The following is a 21,247-nucleotide window of genomic DNA, read 5'->3' on the forward strand; positions in this document are numbered from 1 at the left end:
GGTGTGGGAGGGGCCGGTCCAACGCAGAAAAACGGGGCGGGGGGCGTGGTCGAAAACTATTTCACTACTAAAAGGTGTTAGCGAGGCCACGCCCTTGGCCTCCTTGTTCCGTCGTCCGTTCAACGGCCGCCTCACGTGATTGCAGAGGGCAGTACGGTCTGGCAAGGGAAACCGCTGGGCGCGAGACGAGCGTTCAACGGCCATCTGGAACGGACGACGCTCTTCTGAGAGGGGAGGGGGTGGTCTCCGTTTTCTGTACCGTTTGCCGACATGAGCCGTTACAGCCGCCAGCGCTGCTTCTGGGATACCCTGGCTTGTTCGCTGCTCCTGGCGGTTCTCGCCTCTTGCCTTATTCCGCAGAGCAAAGCAGCTGTCGAAGAAGGTAAGAAAAAGGGAGCCTGGGGTGAGTGGGGGGGGTGAGGTGGGGTGCGAGCTGGAAACGCCTGGCCTTGACTTGAGGGGGCCCGTCGACTTAGCAGGTTGAAGGCCCGGGCTGCCGCGCGTCCCGAGGGGAAAAGGGTTTTGGCCGCGAATCCCGAGGCGTGAGAAAAAGAAAGGGAGGCGGCCGCTGCGGTTCCTCCTTCGGCCGCGTTTCGAGTTGGGGAAACCGGCTGCCAGAGTCGCGGTCGGGGGTGGAGGGAGTGGGAAGAAACGAGTGGGCTGAGAAAGAGCGTGGGATCGCCGAAGGCAGAAGATCAAGCCCCAGAACAGAAGACAAGATAACTTTATTGCCATTTTTTTTTACTGCGAGCACACCGGCCCACATTAAACATGAAATTCTGTTGTCTGCTCCCAAGAGAAAGTGTATATCTCTACCCAAACACATACATAATACGTGGCTATATACATACATAAATATATACCTGCAGCCTACACGCACGCACACGAATCACTGTTCCAGAAGGCAAGACAAAAAAAACAACGGATGAAAGCTAACCAAAGAGAGAGGCAACCTGGAATGAAGGAGAAATTTCCTACTAGTGAGGACAATTAACCGGTGAAACTGCTTGCCACCAAAAAGTTGTGGGTGTTTCATCACTGGAAGTGTTTAAGAAGAGACTGGACTGCCACTTTGTCTGACATGGTATAGGATCTCCTGCTTGAGCCAGGGGGGTTGGACTAGAAGACCTCCGAGGTCCCTTCCAGCTCTGTTCTGATTGATAGATCCCGGAAGGAAAAATCCTTCGCTGCGATCCCACCGCGCACACGGTTGCAGGCACTCTCCGCTGGATTGGCCAGACGCCAAGCGTTTCCTTTGGGCTGCGCGCAAAAGCCGCCGAATTTCACAGCAAGGAAAAAAGCCATTCGAAGAGCAGAGACGGTTTTAAACAACAGTCACGGTCGCTGCGTTCGCTTCCTGGATAAGAAGCCACGCGGCTGCTTTTCGCTTTATCTGGGATTTAAATGGACGGCGGAGAGGTGAAAAAAAGGCCGACGTATTTGAGCCCTGCGAGATGGAGGCAGATCATTTGTGGACTTTTCTGAGTTTCTTCTGCTGGTGGGCAAGGTCGATTTTAGCAAGGCGAATCGAAGGGGGACACATTGGAGCCGGAAGTAGTAGAATTACTTTTGTTTTGTTATGAAGGTGTATAACATCGGCTCTTCCTAGCTGAAGAGCAGGTTTTGCCCTTAGCTTTAAACTGATTTATGTATTTGTTCTTCGATGGTAAGGAGGTACATTATTAAGTAGGTTTGCCGGTGAGACTCAATCCGGAGGAGGAAAAAGCTAGAATTTATAGTTGAGAAGTTCTGTCTGCAAGAAGACAAAAAAATAAGGGACAAATGATTTTCCACTACAACCTTAAGTCCAGATTAATCTGAAAGACTTTGTTTGGGGGGTCAGGTGTTGGATTGTGTACCTAATAATGTAAACCGATAAACTTATTTTATTGAGTTGGGAACTGGAGTGGCAAGGCAGGATAACAATTAAAAATCCAGATAATTAAAAATAATAAATTAATGAAGAAAATAAAACTCAAAGGGTGTGCTGGAAGGACCACTAGGTCTTATTGTTGACAGTTTTCTATGTTTCTAAGATAGATTGTACCAGAGTTGCTGGCTTGTATGACAAAGAGGAAGACCCATAAATGTTGAACTAAAGTTTTGGCAATGAAATGATATAGGAATAATCGTTGTCAGAATGCCAATCCTGTATTAGTATTGTGTTTTGCAAAGATCCTTATTCCTTGTCTATTTTTGTAATAGTGAGTTGTGTTATAAGAACATGACATGATTTCTTAAGCCTAAGCAAGGCATTTGTTGAGTGAGTTTTGTCCCATTTTGACTTTTTTGCCACAGTTATTAAATGAATCACTGCATTTAAGTAAATCATATGATTGTTAAGTGAATCTGGCTTCCCCTATTGACTTTGCTTGTTGGAAGCCTACAGTGAAAGTTGAAAATCGTGATCACATGACACCCCCCCAGAGTATTGCAACTGTCATAAATACATCCCAGTTGCCAAATACTCAAATTTTGACCACATGACCATGAGGCTGCTGCAATGGTTGTGTGAAGAACAATTATAAGTCACTTTTTCAGTGCCATCGTACTCTGAATAGTCACTAAACAAATCGTTGTAAATCAAGGACTACCTGTATTTCAAAATTAAGGAAAATAAGGTCTTTACCTAGTGCTGAAATGTTTTTGTGGACAGCAGTCAGGTTTCTCTGGGCAGGGCATTCTGGGTTGCCACAGAAAAGGCTTTCTCCCTTATAGAGATCCACATCATCTTTTTTGTGGGGGGACTTAGAGAGCCTTGTTAGATGATACTGAGGTCTGGGTAGATACATATGAAAGAACGTGTTCCTAAGCTTTTGAGGGCTTTAAAGGTGAAAGCTATCACTTTGAATAGGGTTTGGAAATGAAGCAGTAATTAATATAGATGGTGAAATACTGGAATAATCTGTGTCAGCCAGTCCCAGTGAGCAGTCTAACTGCTCTATTTTAAACAGCTGAAATTGTCAGAATATTTTTGAAGGGAGTCCCATGTACAGTACATTGCAATAATCCAACCAGGAAGTTACCAGAATATGAATATTGTAAGATTATCTTTGTCTCGGTAAGCTCATAAGTGGTAAATCACCTGAAACTGATGAAAGGCAATCTGTGCTACCACCAAATATTAGTTTATTGGCCCCTATCCTGTCCCTTAACCTGCCCAAGAACTGGTTCAGAATGCCAATTGTCTCACCCGTTAATTAAGAAGGAAAGTAGAGCTAGGTGAAAACTATATTGAGAGCACCTCAGCCCACATCTGTGGATGACTGCTCAGCACTTTTATTTACATATGTTAAAAAGCAAGGGGAAATAATACGAAACCCCAGGGACTCTGTAGCTTAGTTGTCATGTACAAGAACAGTTGAGAAACAGTAATTCTCCCTTATGAAAAAGGGTTTCCAAGTACAAGTGAAACCACTATAGTACACTTCCACCAAATTAGCCCAAATTAGACTGCCTGTTCAAGAAAACACCATAATCAATGATATGAAAGCTACTAAGAGGTCCTAAAGGGTCAATAGAGTTATAGAAATACAGAACAAAGAAGGATGGAACCATTCCCTTTCTCACTGAGGCATTGATGGCCTTAACTAGCCTCTCCTACTAATTTAATAAGACAGTACAGGAAGTCCTCAATTTACAACCACAGTTGAGTCCAAAATGTTTGTTACTAAGTGAGACATTTGTTAAGTGAATTTTGCTCTATTTTATTATCTTTCTTGCCATAGTTAAGTGAATCACTGCAGTTGTTAAATTAGTAACATAGTTAAGTTTTCCTGTTGACTTTCCTTGCCAGAAAAGTGCAAAAGTTGATAGCATGAGCCCAGGATACTACAATGGTCATAAAAGTGACGTTGTGTCTGCGCCCCCTGAGTCGGCCCTGCTGCCAGAAAGTGACTTGGAGCCGGGCCTGCTGCCAGAAAGTGACTTGGACAGTGAGGGGGAAGGGCCGTCAGGACTTACCTCGGGAGCATCGGTTTCCCTGGCTCAGCTCCAGGAGCCAGAAGCAGGCCAGGTGGAGGAGATAACGAGGCCTCCATTCCCTGACTCTTTCCCCCCCCCAGGCCACGCCTGCAGACCCAGCTGATGGCAATCAGGCTTGGTTGAACTCTAGGTTTTGTAGGCAGGAGAGGAGGGAACAACAGAAGCAAGGGTGGGGCAGGCCCAGGAAGTGCTGAGTCATGGAGCCACACCCCACAGGATATAAAAGGCAGCGAGAGCTGCTGTGTCCCTTTGTAACAGGCAAATCCACTGATTAAGAGCTGAAGTTTGTTTCTGGGTGACTCATCAGCGTCGTGGAAGATAACGGAGGCTCTTGGCAGACGCTGGCTATTCTGCTGCCAGAGCTGATAGTGCCGGCTAATTAAGCCATCGCTCGGATGGAGGCGAGGGAGGACAGAACAAGTGAGTCAGTTCTCAAGCATCTGAATTTTGATCACATGACCATGGGGATGCTGCAGTGGTTGCAAGTGTGAAAATAATGTCACTTTTTCAGCGCCATTGTAACTTTGAATGGTCACTAAATGAACTGTTGTAAGTCAAGGACTACCTGTAATTTTAAGAGTTGAATACACAGTTGACCGATCAAACACATACCATGCTCATCTTGAGCATCACTACTGAAACTCATCCAAAATGGGACAGGATGGTATTCTGGATGCTTCCACATCTGGATTTGCATCAGTGCAGAGGTTGAATTGTAGTGAATGCAAGCAATTTACCTTCAAGGTTTCTTATGGATTTCTCCTGTGTTACTGAGAGTTTGGGTCTTTCTTTGGGACAGATTGTAATATGCCCTTTGCTATTTAAAAAAAACTCCATTGGGTGACATTTGGAAGACTTAATTGTATCATATTGACTTTTTAATGGGCCCTAAATTATATCAAATTTTATTTGGCATGGGTTTTTCTTCATGTGTATTCTAGTGGACATCCTACTTATTTCATAGTTCTCAATTCAGATACATGCCAAGTTGCTGTTCAGGCTCTGCTGGCAAGAAGAACATGCTTAGGAGTGATTGCATTGACCACTTAGGACAGCTCTACATCCACAGAGCAATCAGGGCTTTGACAGAGTTTTTTGGAATCTAGAAAAATCTATTTTGTCATTGGATGGATCATTGAAATTGATATCTTATCTTTAAGACAGGGAAAGCGCTATTAGTGCCATAAATATAAATATAACACTTCATTGTGATGGTTAGGGATATTCTTGTTAAACTTGAAAAAATTGAGTTGAAATTTAAATTAGTGTCATTAGTGTATAGAATTTAGTAATTAAAAGAAGCAGTGGTGGTGCAGTGGTTAGAATGCAGTATTGCACGCTGATTCGTATTCTGTTTGATCCTGACTAGCTCAAGGTTAGTTCAATCCTTCCATCCTTCTGAGTTGGGTAAAATGAGGACACAGATTGTTGGGGCAATAAGTTGATTCTGTAAATCGCTTAGAGAAGGCTGTAACGCATTGTGAAGTGGTATATGAGTCTAAGGGCTATTGCTGTTGCTAAAACTAGATCCATTTTTAGAGTGAAAGGGAAAGAAGAAGAGCTTTAAGGCATATAGACACATAAATTTAGCATGCAAATAATACTGCAATAGGCTAACCTAATATTTTGTGAGCCAAGAATAGCTAACAAAAGTAACTATTAAAGAACCAAATTCTAAATATGAATAATTCATAATGTCCAATGCTTTGTCGATTCATTCCTCCCCTTTGCTCTGTTAATTTTCCATTTAAAAATAAAGACTATTACAATTATTTCTGGATTTTGGTTCATATATAAAGTATCTAATGCAAGTATCTTTAGTCATCAATAATATATTAAAGCCTTTAAATTTAAACTGTTCGTTGTCCTTTACATTTCTATTTTCTATCTATTGTTAACTGGCTTCTCTTTTTACAATTTATTTTCTGTTCTAGTTGGCTGTGAAAGACATACAAATTGTAGTTCCTGCATTGCTATTGAATCATCTCAACTGAATTGCACATGGCTTCAATGCACTGGTAAATTGAATTACATTTAAATACTTCTGATTTATTACATTTTTTCTGACTTTATTGGTTTTTGCACACATTGTAAGATTAAACATTGTAAGGTTTGGTTCTTCACATATATAAAAATCTGTCATTGCTACATATATGCAGGTTTAGATTCATGTAATTTGATAAGAGAACATAATCATATGTATTTTGCCTCTCAAGTTGTTTGCTGGGATTTAGGCTTGTATATGAAATAGTGAAGATATGTTCTAAGCAATCTATTAACCAAAAGACAGACAGCCCACTAGTTCCTTTTGGGCTAAGCAACATTATAGAAAGTACAAAGAAGAGGAAATAAATAGTAAAGAAAAATTAAGGACAGGATTTGTGGTGTTGTTTTTTAAAGGAAAACTAAATCTAGTCTTAGTAAACATTATTTGGAAAATCCCAATAGCCCCTTTGCTGTGTGAGCTAAACTTAGCCCAACTGGGATAACTAGGACCATGATGGCAAACCTATGGCACGTGTGCCACAGGTGGCACAAAGAGCCCTCTCTACAAGCATGCCAGCCATTGCCCAGCCCAGATCCATCGTGCATGCGCGTGCGCTTCCTGCCAGCCACCTGATCTTCAGGTTTCTGCTGTGCATGCGCGGGGGCGGGACCTTCCCCGATCTCCATAGGTTCCATCCTCCGCAGATGCCTCTCCATGGAAGAGAGGAGAATGGAGGAGAAAGCCTGGGTGCGCAGGGAAAAACTCTGGAGATTGGGGAAGGCAGAATGGAGGAAAAAGCCTGGGCATGCGAGTCCCCCGCTGCACCCTGTTTTGGGCTTGAAAAGCCGTCTGCACCAACCTGGAAGCCAAAACGGGGACCGGGGCGCTTGCACAGGAGGGGGAGGGGGGACACATATGCTCAGGGAACACACGCAGGGCCGGGTGCATGCAAAGGGGACTCTTGCATTGCATTTTGGGGATTGGGGCATGCATGCGCACTTTGGGCACTCGGCACTAGTCCTAGGACTACTAGGAAGGGCATATATCAAGCCAAAGACAATGGCCTCCTATATTAGGGGTAATTTGATTTAGGTATACTATATTCAGTAACACATCTAAGGATAATGAGCTGTTTAAGACTATATATTTGGGAAAGATGCTACATCTAATGAGATGTCATATTTAATATCACTTGCATGTTTATAGACAAATATGCAAAGCTTAAGAAGTTCCAGTTTTTACACAGAAAGCAGAATGACACAAAGTTGTCATATCTTCATATCCTTATTATCAGCATTCATAATACAATAGATTTATCCTTTGAGTATTTTGTAACACCATTAATATGGTTCTGGAATCCATTCATTCACTTTCTCTATGTGATCAAAATACCTTACTATACTTATTTTAAACTGCTCCCTCTTGTGTTTTGATTATTCTGCTAGATTAATTCTGCCTTAATCTACCATCTAAGAGATATGTGCAGTGTATTGACACAAAAATACATGGTTGCTAAAATGGCAAAATAGGTATGGTATAAACCTAATGAAAGCATAGAAAGAGATTGCATTGAAAAAGAAATAGCAAGAAATCATTGAATAATGAAAAATTGAAACAATTTGTAGTGAAAATTACTGATGAAGAAACATTGGAATTGTTATAGTTTCAGACTATAATCTGGCAATGTTTAAGAATTCTTCCCCTCTCCCCTTGTGTCTTCTATTATTTCTACAATATAGAACCTGATAAAATTAAAGTTGAAAAAAGCTAAGAGATGAGTGGGGTTTATCTTTTACATATTAAACCAGTGTTTTGACTGTAAATTTCTACATGTTTTATAGGATTTCCTACATATATTTTAGGTGAGGCTAATGCTGTTTTATTGAAACAAAATATTGTTAATTTGTAAATGATTAATTTTTTTTAGAATGAGCTTTTTAATAATTCAGTAAAGCATGAGCATGGATATTGTCAGTTCCCTAGCACTCTTCCATTCTGTTTATTATATAACTGCTATCTTTTAAATGTAACCTATATGAAACCAATTAATAATAGTGAAAAAGAAATCGAAGTGTTACAAATAATAGCTGAATAGATAACATTGTGTATATGAAACTCTATATTAACAGTCCCCTTTTAATGGACTTCAGATTTAGTGAATAAAATAATTGCCTACCTACCCCCTCCAAAAATGGACAAAATCCATTGAATCTCAAAAATCTAAGGCAATTAAATTTATGTTAATTTTATTTCCTTTGAATTAATTTACAGTATGTAAATGCAACATAATACAAATAATATATAAATTATAATTGTGAATTTTATGCAGTTTGACAAACTGCTACAAATATAATTTGCAATTTAACAGACATTGGGGAGTAACAGACTCTCCCTAAATATTTTATTAAATCAGAACTTCATTGGGTTTTTAAGGGCATTATAGAACAATGTTTATAATAAGAATTGTAGCCAAATGCTTTAAAGTTTCATTCATTAAAAGCTGGTGTTTTTTTCTCTAGAAGGAACTATGTCTCAGTGCACAAATTCCACAAGTATTCCACCAGGTTGTGTTGCTGTTTCTGAAAATGGGACATGTACAGGTGAGTATTTATGCATATAAAGAGAATAATTATTTAAGGGTCAAACAATATGAAAGCAAAGCTGCCTGAAAACTTTATTCAGTATAATAAACAACACAAACATATTTATTATGTTCTGTCAGCACCTAATCTTTTACTGCACTGCAGCTGCCAGATGACAACTGAAAATATTCTTGTTTCTTTAAATTCTCCATTGCTGGCAAATCTTGCCTTTTACTATTAATGTGTTTCTTTATGTCCATCTTTTTTCTCTATTGTTATAGAATAGAGTTCTGTTGAGAACTCTATTAAAAAGGATGAACTCTGCAGTGTTTTCAAAATATGATGCAGTTTGGATCTTTATGATGTAACCTTACAACTTTAGCAGGCTGATAACCTCTTTTAGGCTTATTTCTAAAGTCTGAACATTGTTTAGGTTTTTCCATGGGTTCACAAGGTGAGAGATTCTGTACAGGTAGTCCTTCATTTAGGACCACAATTGAGCCCCAAATTTCTATTGCTAAGTGAGACATTTGTTAAGTGAGTTTTGCCCCATTTTACAATCTTTCTTGACTCAACTGCTAAGTGAATCACTGCAGTTGTTAAGTGAGTGACACGGTTATTAAGTGAATCTGTTTTCCCATTGACTTTGCTTGTCTGAAGGTCGCAAAAGATGATCATGTGATCCCAGAACACTGCAACTGTCATAAATATGAATCAGTTTCCAAGTGTCTGAATTTTGAAAAAACTTGATCCTATATTGGTCATAAGTGTGGAAAATGGTCATAAGTCACTTTTTTCAATGCTGTTGTAACTTTGAACAGTCACTAAACAAGCTGTTGTAAGTCAGGGACTACCTATTGATTGTACAATAAAAATGAGAAAAATGTGCACAATTACAAAGTTAAATGAGTGAACTGCACCACAAAATGCCACAAGTTTTTTATGGGAACTCTTGAGTTCCATCACTGAATATCTTCAAAAAGAATCTTATCTTGACCTCATTGGCTTGCCTAAACAATGCAGTTCGCTCATTCCATAAGAAGTTTCTGAGGTTTGGATAACAGAACATTCACAGCCAATTTAGAACCCTTCCACTAACAAAGATGGTGGTGACTGTCAGCCCATTTCAAATCCCAATAGTCCAGTACCCCTATGAAGAGCTTCTAATTTAATCTCCATCAACTCAGCAGGAGTATGACACAATCACTATGTAGATCAGGGGTGTCAAACTCAAGGCCCGAGGGCTGGATCCTGTCCACTGAGTGTTTAGATCTGCCCGTGGGGCCAGCCTGGAAATAGCAAAAGACTGGCCCGCAGTGCCTCTGCCAGCGAAAACAGAGTTTGGGAGGGTGCGGGTGGACCGTCATAGTTGAAAACTGAGCTCGGGATCCCATTTTCACTGGCAGAGCGCTTGGGCCACCACAGGCGCCCCGACACAAGTGACATCAAGCTGATCACGCTCACCCTTGCCACCCCTACCCTGGCCTCCCGGGGTCAAATATGATGTGGCTTTCAATGAAATTGAGTTTGACACCCCTTATGTAGACCATCAAAGAGTTAGGATTTCTAATTAGTAAAGATAAGAATTACTTTAATTACACTGATAATCCTTTGATGAAATTCTAAACACTGAAAAAAGTCTGAAAAAAGAATCTTACCAAAAGAAATGAATAGTAGTTTAGTAGTTTTGTCAGTTGTTCAGACTAGTCACCTGGACCTAATGATATTTCCTGGCTTCTAGGGCAGATGATTGCCTGTAAAGTGTCGTGTACAATCCTGCCCCTTCAGTGGATACTTTTCCCCTTCTTGAATCTTAATAGCTTTGCAATCCCAATGAAGATGAAAAGCTGTATATCCATTACTGTAGAAGGGATTTAGATGTCTCATGAATTCCAGCTGATTATTGACTACTGATGAGCGGAGTAATTACTGCTGTAATTATTAACTTTAAATGATTTTTTTTAAAAAAAAATTCCAGGCCAAGCACCAAGTTACTCAAGTAAAGATTTATATGCACATAAGAACCCTAGAAGAATTCGCAGCCTAGATATTGCTACTATTATTCTTAAAAATCAGTTTTATGCTTCATAGTTTTGTTTTGTTTTTTAGATTCTCCTGTCACGACTACTACAGCTAGTAAGACGACTACAGCTAGTAACTCCACCACAGTCACCAGCCCAACAGGTAACAATAGAAAAAATTCTGCATTGATGCAGATGTACTGTTTTAGCTTAATGCTTTCCAGTAATGAATCTGTAGTAAAATAAGTATTTGAAGAGACATGTAAGTTTTTTACTTACATGCTTATGTGATTCTTGTGCTCAAGTAATTATGTTCAGTTATATCAGTAATTTGATAAATGTATAGATCAAGCAAAATCTGCTTTGAGAGTATGCATTAGTATTGCTCAAGTAACAGTATAAAAATTATAAATGTACAGCAATTCATAAATTACTATTTCTAAGCATTCCTTCTAAACAAAAATTTCAGTTTCTATATTTCCATTCTCATGAATAATTTCTTGTGTAACTGGTAAAATTTTAGATGTACCTGCATTTACAGTATTGTTACTTGACTGCTTTTAGAAATTCTCCTTGGTTGAAACTACAATGTAGTGAATGTAGGCATTTCAACCCAATTAATTTACACAGCAACAAAGAGATCTAGTTGTGCATAATAGTTACAAAAGTAACTCATAAGGTGATATTTGTTTATTTGATCAAGAAAATGCAAAAAGACACACAAAAAAGATATATATTTTTTTCTCCAAAATCCTCACTGCCTAAATATATAATAACAACTGTGAAGGCTATATCTCCTTTTCCTGATCTCTTTCCTCCACTAATCTCAATAACAATACAAGGGTCTTGTTTTACATTCTTGTTCTTGGCAGTCTCCAACTGAAGATGAACATTTTGGAGAAAGAAATATTACTTTTTGTCAAGCAAATTGTACCAGAAGGGAGTAGGCTTCAGATGGCTGATGCCAGAGGGATTGATGATTTTCCGGGAGGGCATTACGAAAAAAATTAGTACAATTGCGGAGGCTACGGCCTACGTGGAGGAACACAAAGCCCTCCTGGAATTAGATGACCCAGGAATTGAAGAAGGGGAGGTTATAGACCATGGGGCGGAGGCGGCAGCCGCTGTTGCGGCCCTGGAGTTGGGTCAGGCTGAACCCAGAGTTCTGAGATCCAAAACTAGGAAGTGACAAAGATATTTGGTATTGTGTTGGTTTTCCTTATTCTCTTTTGTATGATATTCTGTTTATTCTTGACCCTTCTTTATTGCGTATGTAAGATTTGTAAACTTAGCTACTTCGTGTTACCTGCTTGCCATATGGCTGTTGTATGTGTTTAAAATTTGAGTAAAATTCTTATCTTGCATAAGAAAAATGAAAATTTACCATACCTGATATGTATTTGTATAAACCTTTTTTGACCAATAAAAACTTTTTGAACAGGGAAAAAAAAAAAAAAAAAAAAAAAAGATGAACATTTTGGTGGGTTTCCATTTATGATATTGCCCTCTTTTATACTTGATTCTTAAATTGTGCTCAGTATATCATTCATTGATATTTTTATAATTTTCATATATGTGATCATGTTCAATGATTTGAATCACAAATAGGATTCTGTAAGTATACGTGTACATTCATATTTCAAGGCAAATAAAAGGGTATAAACTGTTTCTTTGTAACAGGTAGTACAATTAACTCAACTTCGACAGGAAAACCTATTCTGAATACTACAACCATTGCCACTACTTCTGTTATTACTGCTAAAACAGGTAAAATTTAATTAGGCATTCATGATGAACTCTGTTGTCTTGAGGAAAGTTACTTGTAAGCGTGTTCTTGGCTTGGGTGAATAAAAAAAAGCAAAAGGCAAGTGAACTATGGATTAAATAAAATAGTATGTGTCCATTGTCAGACACTGGAAAACAAGAGTCAAATTGTGTAATGATGTTCTCTTCCAGGGAGGTAAGAGACCATGTACAAAACATCCGAATCATAAAGCAGCAGTGTCTTTGTCAGTTGTTTTATAAGCTTTTCTTTGTGAAGCAGTAGTTGTGCTTAACTTTAACAATTCCAAGAGAGATACTATATATCCACATTGCAAAGTGGGGAGGGAATCAGCAATTAATTTCCAGATCATATAACTTTTAAATCATTGTTTGAGAGTTTGCAAGATCATTAAATCTTATAAGATTTGCATTTAATTTTTTTAAATCATGTATCTGTGGTCTCTATAGCATCCACACACATGATGTAAATAACCTGAACAGGTTTAAACAGCAATTGACCTTGCCCACTTGTAGCATCTAATCTAGAAAAGGACTAGAAGAGTGTATTCAAATTCTGTTTCATAGAGGCAAAACTGTAGAACTGATTTTTAGATGATAAAAAATAATATATAGAAAATACAATTCAGGAGCAAATCACTAATAATTATAATTCACTTACTTGACAGGTACAACAGCTCTAACACCAACTACCAAGCCATCACATCATAAAGCAAGTTTTGATGCAGCCAGTTTCATTGGTGGTATTGTACTTGTGCTGGGTCTGCAAGCAGTTATCTTCTTTCTGTATAAATTTTGCAAGTCCAAAGAACAAAACTATCACACACTCTAGGAAATGTTGCTTTTTAAGTGGACTTAGATTAGCTCAATATTTATGGTTAGCTACACCAAAAGATGCTTATTCTTTATGGAATACAGCAGTTCAAGATATTATTTTTCAAGACTTAAAAAAATAGATCTGCAACGTGCTTGGAATAAGATGTGAATCATGTCTTGCTGAACAGAAATATTTGCAATATTCTGCATGAACCCTTATTTGCTGTTTTAAATTTTTAGTAGCTGCTACTATAGAATCTATTCTATTATTTGATATGCCAAATGTAGCTGTTGACAGTTATTGTATTTAGTGGCAGCAATGTTCTTGGTAGGTAAATTTACAATTACAGTGATTTAATTAGGTTTAGATACAATATCCCTATGCATCATTATTGAAAATAGATTACTGTTAATTTGACATAAAAATTATCTCTGAAAATTATGACTTTTTATCTGTTCAGCTTGGAAATTGGAAGAGATTTGTAGGATGTTTTTAGGATATTTTTTTCTTAAATATGAATGCCCATATTTTTCCATATTATATGATATTACAAGGATGATTGTTTTCTATTGTAAGTGTAAGCATCTATAGGAAGAATGATGATCAAAAGATACAAGTTCTCCTGTGCGTAAGGAAGAAGGACCAGTGCCTTAATTAGCAGATTGCAAATTGAAGTGTTGTGCCATCTTATATTTTGAGGTTCAGTGAAGAATGTTATTTTATTTGCACCAAGTTTTCTCCATTAGACATAGGAACCTCAGCACTATATGCTAACATTGTTAACTGTTTTGGATCTATATTTTTGAGGAATTAGATTCTTTGAGGAAAATAGATTGGGTAAGCTACATGTGATGAATTTATCCAACTGATATTTGTGGGCCTATTAAATGTGGCAAAGTGTGGATTCAATTTGCTGTATCCAGGCTTTGTTTACTGTTTCTAAAGCCATTTGTCCATAGCCTTCAAATTACCTGCCTTAGAAAATGCTGTGCTTTTCATATGAGAATAATAATTTTAGCAAACACAATTTGTGCTCACAACATTATGGATATTTTAAAGGTACTGTAGTCCTGCATGGATCTTGGAATATTTTATTCCCACATAGCAATATCCGACCTGTACATTTCATAATACAGCAAATTGTATGATAGAACAATTGTGATGGAAACAAACTTGATTGAACACTTGAACTAAGTTATTTTATTTTGATTATTCTCTTAATAGCGTCATAATGTTTGTTTTGCAAGTCATGTGATAAATACAGTTGAAATAATCAAAACTCAGTTTATAGGATTAAGTGCTTCTGCTAGATGAGCTCCAGTCAGGAACTGCAGTGGTTGGTTGATATTATGCTGGTGACAAAATTGACTCTCTAGATTTATTGTTTAAAATGTTAACATCATTCTAATTTCCTTAATCCTTCTAGTTTGAGTAAAGTTCACTTCAGTATTAGCCAGAAAGTGAATTCATAAAATATATTTAGTAGAGAGTACTGTAATTTTAAAGAATCTTCCGACAACTGCACTCCTAAAAGACAATAGCTCAGGTGAATAAGACAGTTGAACTGACTACTCCATTCAGATATTTCCAAAATAGGTAATGTGTATTTAATGGCCTTGTGGTAGTCATTTTACCCACCTCCCCATGATCTTTATAAATTTAAGAAGCTGAAAATTTAAACACAATGCTAATGAAATTCTAAAGAATGATGGTTTAAAAATGCACTCTTAATATTAAATAAACATTATTCTTCAAATTAAGATTAAAAAGCTATTTACTTTTTGCTTCCATGCTTATTCTTGAATGTTAATATTTATCTTGTAAATTTAAAGGGAAAAATGTTTCAAAACTGACAGTGCAGTATGCACTTCCAAAATCAAAATGTGAGATGATTTTGTTACTGAGCCAAGAATACCTGTCAAAGACATTAAAACATGTATTCCTAAATATAGGAATTCTTTCAAGTGCCTTAAATTTTCTTAATGTTGGCCTCATGTCAGGGAATGAAATTTTAATCAATATATCTGCCCCTTAGTGTCAGCAATTGCTCTTTTCCAATGATTTTAGAAAATTCAGGTATTTCAGGAAATCTATATTTTCTATTTAGGCATAAAGCTATATGTTTAGTTACTAGGGCATTTCTAACAATTTCATACAGTGGCAGTAGATTTGATTTTCTAAACCAGCTTCATTTGTAATCTACCAAACAACAGCGGACACATTAAGGGGCTTCCCGGTTATTCACATATTAAATTCTTTACCATCTAGATTTAGATAGATAAAACTTTGTTTTCGGTATAATGCCATTACTTATGAATTAGTATGAATAGATTTTTATCACTTTGCTGGTTGTTTGAAATTCAGCATATTGTTTGTTTTTTAAGCAATTTCCTGTATAGAATAACTGATCACGTGGACCTTAATTCTTTAGATAGTAAATTGTGACTTTCATTCTTTATCTGGATTGTTCTTAGAACTCTCATATGCAAATGTACTGCATAGGGAATGGAATGTTATAGATATTATGTACTGCATATGTGATGTTGTCATTGGAAGAAATGCAAATTATTTACAACTGTAATACCAAAATAATAAATCATTTATTAAAATGCTTTTTTTGTCCAAGTAAGTTACTTAGCGCTAGACTACATAAACAACCTAATAAACGTTACATTGACAGCATGTAACTGTGCTACGTATTTTGTAAGGCATTGGTTATTTAGGGGACCCAAGAGATAATTTGTTTAAGAAATATCAAACTACAGTTTTATACAACGCATGTGCATTATATACAGGTAGTCCTTGATTTACAATAGTTCCTTTAGTGACCATTCGAAGTTACAACAGCACTGAAAAAGGGACTTGTGACCATTGTAGCATCCCCATTGTCACATTATTTACATTCAGATGCTTAACAATTGACTCACATTTATGAATGTTGCAATGTTGCAGTGATCTCCTTTTGCAACCTTCTGACAAGAAACGTCAACGAGGAAACTAAATTCACTTAATAACCATGTTACTAATTTAAGAACTGCAGTGATTCACTTAACAAATGGGGTGAGAAAAGTTGTAAAATGGGGCAAAACCCACTTAAATTTCTCTCTTAACATAAATTTTAGGCTCAATTGTGGTCGTACGTTGAGGAAAGTACAATGACAATAAGTAACACTCAAAAGAACAACAATGAAATTTCAATATGGCATGACAAAGCCAAAAACTTTTATTCTCATATTATTACTCAAAAGCATTGAAGAAAATATGGTAGGAAAAGTTTTATTAACAATTACTGACAGCAACTGTGTCCACAGTAATGTTTTCAGTCTTGGTCAATGACAAATCTAGTAGCAGTTTATTTTTGAGATGGCTTTCACTCTTGTTGCACAGGAAAAGTAGAATGTGAGGTTTGGGTAAGATCTGGCAATAGAACATCTGTTCTTTTTCTCCATCCTGAAGGTACCTGGAAAGACAAAGTTTATTATTTTTATGTTTTGCACTCTGAATAGCTAACATTTTAAAGATTTGGGAATGGCTATTTTTTGTAGCGGCATAATCTGGGGAAGCAGACAGAGGAAAACCCACTGCATATCTGAGGTGTATACACATGCAAGAATAACCATTGTTATTCTTTCATAGTGAAACACTTTAAAAATAGCATTCAGATTAATACACTTGTTGCTCTCTTGACTGGATCACTTTATTTGTTGTCTGATGATTTCATTAACTTTTCACTACTCACTGTTTTTGGTCTAGGAATCTTCTTTAACTTGGTTTTGGCTGTCAAAAGATTCTGAGTGGAATCCTTGGTTAATATGAATGTTGGCAATTCTGCATTCTGACTGCATAAAGAAGAGCCTGAAATATAAATGCAGTATATAATATAATGTTATATGATTGTCCATCCAAAAACAAACCTCTCCTTCTCCCCCTCATCCTCCCGGCAAAGAAGTCAATGATAGCTTCTTACTTTCTGTTAGGGAAATCTCCCTATAAAATATATTGTAACAAAAACAAAGAATACTTCCTCACACTGGGAATAGGGATAGCATCACATATCAAAAAAGGGTGATTTTTTTTTCCCCCAGACAAATCTTTTTTATTTGCATAGCTTTCCTAATAGCAACTTGCCTGATATTATTTCATGCTTATGCTTATATATATTATTACATATATAATTTAATATATATATATTATAATTTATATAATTATTTCATGCTTATGCTTATATATACTGTGTGACAAAAATAAATAAAATTGTAGAGGGCAGCTGAGTGGGATTGCAGAGAAGAGATGTAGTTCACATCTGTTCTCTTGTCAGTGAGACTAGCCAACTAAAAAGCCTACAGCCATCGTTCTGATATATACTAGAAGCAGATGTGTTTATTTTCAAGGTTGGTACCAATCACTTTTTCTCAGCTTTGAAAGTCACTGAAGTGCAGGGGTGTCAGACTCATGTTGTCACATTGTTGTCATGTGACTTATCGGGCCTTTTTCCCCCTTCACTAAACCAGTATGTGACGCATCCGGCCTGTGGGCCATGAGTTTGATACCCCTGCTATAATATGATAGCAACTATTATATTTGGCTTGAACGTAGCGTGCTTCAGAACACATGAGAATGAGAATTTACCACCTGTTTTGGACAATCTTTGCATGTTCTGCTCTACTGTTACTGTTAAGTGGTAATGTTACAGCCTCTCCCCAGTTGAACAGGTATTGCATCTGGACTCTAAATAATTTCCAAGCACCTCTTCTAGGTTACATCGAAGTGATTGTATATCCCTTCTTGAAAATATACCATTTACAAACATCCTGTGGTTTTCAGCATTTTTGGAGGTGTTTTAAACTCATTAATCTCTGTCAAAAGCTCAGAGTACTTCCAAAATAATCTGTCAGTTTCACATTTGATGCAAGACATTTTGTGAAATTTTGTGCTTTAAAAATTCCACTTGGTGTACCTCTCCTTTTAACAATGTAAACCAAGCACAAAATGCAATGAGGTCATTACAGAAGACCAGCAGTACATTCTAGGCTTTGATTAATTTGTACAGTTAATCTTAGAGCTTGGAACAATTTCTGGAATATTGTTGTGCACAGGTACACAATGCTACATTGTATTCTTTGTTAATATATCCCATTCACAGCTCTACATAGAAGAGATGCTTATTCATTAGAATGTTTCCATTGCTTGTGTGGATGACAATTGAAGTGTGCGAATGAACTTTATAGCAATCTGAACAGAATGCATTTGAAATCTTGGCAATAATTTTGAAGGGGGTTGGCAACTGCTGCAGAATATATATTTTTTCCAATTTTCAGGCCCAGGGCATTCTTGGTAGTATCCCATACCATTAGTGGTTTTGACATTAGTCCAAGTTAGCTAAGTTATCCTTTAAATTACATTCTTACCAGGATGTGGTTGTTGCTGTCAAATCAATCTAGTTAGGTTTGACTAGAGAGGTTAAAAAACATCCTGGACGATGACAAACACAAACCGCTTTAATACTTTTGCCTCTCTGTCTACATTCACAGTATAACACAGTGATATGTCCATGTAATCTCCAGAGGTCAAGCTCAACTCAGGGCATTGTAAACATTGTGGTGGCAATGACATAGTAATAAATTCCCACTGTTTATAAAAACATACCATCCGTGAATTTTATTTGCTTTTATATACTAATAACTACTTGGTAAAGGGAGCCTACAGGTTTATATATTTTTCCTTACAGCTTTCCAAGATAGTACGCTAAAGTTAAAATGAGAAATGATAGCTTAGTTCTTCTTACCTGGAAAATAGTAAGGTTTGCTTTTAGTAATGTGTGAAAGATTAGCAGACCTTGTAACTGAAAGCAAGAACATAAGATGAATTAAAAAATTAACTATGAAAAATAAAATATCAAAGCGTCTACATAGTTAACAGATCTGGATGCATCAATTTTTGTTAGACTTGTATTTTGCTTTCAGGTTATGATTAATCAGATTTCAAATTTAGTTAACATTTATTAAAATGGATAAGATTGGATCTTCTGACATTGTTTTTGTTGCCGTATGCAATACTATATCTAAATAAGTGGATATAATTAAATTCTCACATCATACTCTTGGCTTTCTTACAACTCAATAACAGTATTTCTGAATAGAGATATGCTATAATGCAGCTGCTGCTTTATTAGTATGATATTGTCAAGCACCGGAGTCCTAACTTTAAGCATTTGTGCATGTAAACAGAACCAAGAGTTCATCCAAGCTTCAGCAAGTAAATCCCTTGTAATGGTTTTTTTAAAACGTTTCTTCCCAGTTGTACAAGTAGATAATAGTTGTGTTATTTGAGCAATTAAGAACTGGTACAAAGAAAGTGTTCACAGATATGATTCTCAGATATGGCATGGATTTAGGTAATGCTTCATTTCTGATGGGGATTTAATTAACTTATATGATGCAGGTTTAAATGCATGCAAGTATTTCATGGAACAAATTACCTGGATCTATATTTTGGATATAGAGGGAAGATGTTCCACAAGATAGGGCAGCCACAGAAAAGACATTAGATAGCAACATTTCAGAGAGAGGACCTGGAGCATACCTACCCCTTCAATCTGATGGAACAGACAGATACACTCAGTGAGAGGCAGTCTCATTGATAAAAAGAATATCTGTAGTTCAGGGTTTGAACTGTGGGATCCTTGGTGCTTGGAGCTTCTTTTTTTCTTTTTCTTTTTGCAGATGTTTCTTTACCCACTGATGGGTAGTGCAGGAATGATGTTACTTAGCTGGGTAATGAGATGCTGGCGAGAAAACAACTAAGCTCAGAGAGCACCACATATTCCCATGGCATGTAAGGCTTTGGAGGTGATAAACAGCACCTTGTACTGTACCCAGAAGGAAAATGGGAGCCAATGTAACTCATGCAACAGGGCTGTAACATGGGCAAACTTGGAAGTGCCCAATGTGTATGTACTGCATCCTGAAACAGTTGTAGTTTTTGGGTGGTGCTCAAAGGCATCCCCATGTACAGTGTAGTATTCTGTGGTACTCCGAAGGGGAGTTGACCATAAGCACAGAATCCTAGTCCAGAAAAGTTCACAATTGTTGGAACAACAATTAATCTAGGTGCTGCTGCAATCTACTCCATAAGTAGGAGTAGAGAATCCACAAGAATTACAACCTCAGTTTGAGAGTGCAACCTTGTCTGGAATTAAATGACACATCACCAATTCCTGGAAGGCTGATGATGCATCATTCCAAGCTACATAGCCAATGGCTGTGGCAGTGCTGTCTGTTTGGAGATTGTGAGGAGTTGGATGGGCTGGAACCAATTTTGACTTAACCTGGCAATGGCAAAACAATGGCTCCTGCTCCCAACCCCCAAAGGCAATCCAGAAAGATACCATTGTATTAAAAGCTGCTGACGGTTCTAGGACAGTGAGGATGTTTGCACCACTCCTGTCCCAAGCCCATCAAAAGTCAACAGAACCACAACCAATGTCTTTTCCAGCCTAAACCTGAAAAGGTCCATATAAATCACTTCCCCCAGTGACCTCTGAAACTGAGTAGCAACCACCCTCCCAACCATCTTCACTAAAAACATCTGGATGAACATTGTCTAACATGATTGGTTCAAGTATGGGGCACATTTGTGACTCCTTCAAGGCAGATTGTGCCAACCCCTCACATTTGGAGCCAAACATATGGCCCTTCTGAGGACACCTTAAATTAGCTAAAAGGGGCATCGATCTAGACCACAGGTGGCTGAGCTCACAAGCATAGAAACCCTGTTCACTTCCTTAGGATCAACCAGCTCAAGCTCCTCCCAGATTACAAGACTCAGATGTATCTGAGTTATTTCCAAAGGATCTGCTCAATCAGAGTCCAACCCTAAGCGAAGCTGAGCAACTCATAGCAGTCTTGAAATGGCTCCCCCAGCTCCTCCTTACCCAAAGGGACCTGGTTACATGAAATAGGGCCAATAGGAAGTTAACTACAGATCCAGTAGGGGCAGAGAGGTATGCTTTGCTGCACTTATCACATATAAATCCTGATATATTTTCAGCCCTGAGCTACAAATAACAAATTAT

The 21,247-nt window shown here is 37.6% G+C and overlaps 2 protein-coding genes across 2 annotated transcripts in view; one reads left to right on the plus strand and one right to left on the minus strand.

Moving 5' to 3' along the window:
- Positions 1-105: 105 nt before the first annotated feature.
- CD164 (CD164 molecule) lies at positions 106-15,785 on the plus strand. The gene is made up of 6 exons (XM_058174169.1): positions 106-382; positions 5,919-6,002; positions 8,491-8,571; positions 10,663-10,737; positions 12,255-12,341; positions 13,025-15,785. Exons 1-6 carry the CDS (start codon positions 271-273, stop codon positions 13,186-13,188), a joined length of 603 nt encoding a protein of 200 aa, XP_058030152.1. The 5' UTR covers positions 106-270; the 3' UTR covers positions 13,189-15,785.
- Positions 15,786-15,789: 4 nt separating this feature from the next.
- Positions 15,790-21,247, minus strand: part of LOC131193663 (coiled-coil domain-containing protein 162-like) — a 48,874-nt gene continuing 43,416 nt past the window's right edge. The window contains exons 29-31 of the mRNA XM_058174113.1: positions 18,959-19,015; positions 16,913-17,028; positions 15,790-16,633 (exon numbers count right to left, since the gene is read on the minus strand). Coding sequence (XP_058030096.1) covers positions 16,544-16,633; positions 16,913-17,028; positions 18,959-19,015 — 263 coding nt within the window. The 3' untranslated portion in view covers positions 15,790-16,543. The remainder of the gene's footprint in view (positions 16,634-16,912; positions 17,029-18,958; positions 19,016-21,247) is intronic.

The sequence above is a fragment of the Ahaetulla prasina genome, chromosome 1, assembly GCF_028640845.1.
Source record: "Ahaetulla prasina isolate Xishuangbanna chromosome 1, ASM2864084v1, whole genome shotgun sequence".
Lineage (NCBI taxonomy): Eukaryota > Metazoa > Chordata > Lepidosauria > Squamata > Colubridae > Ahaetulla > Ahaetulla prasina.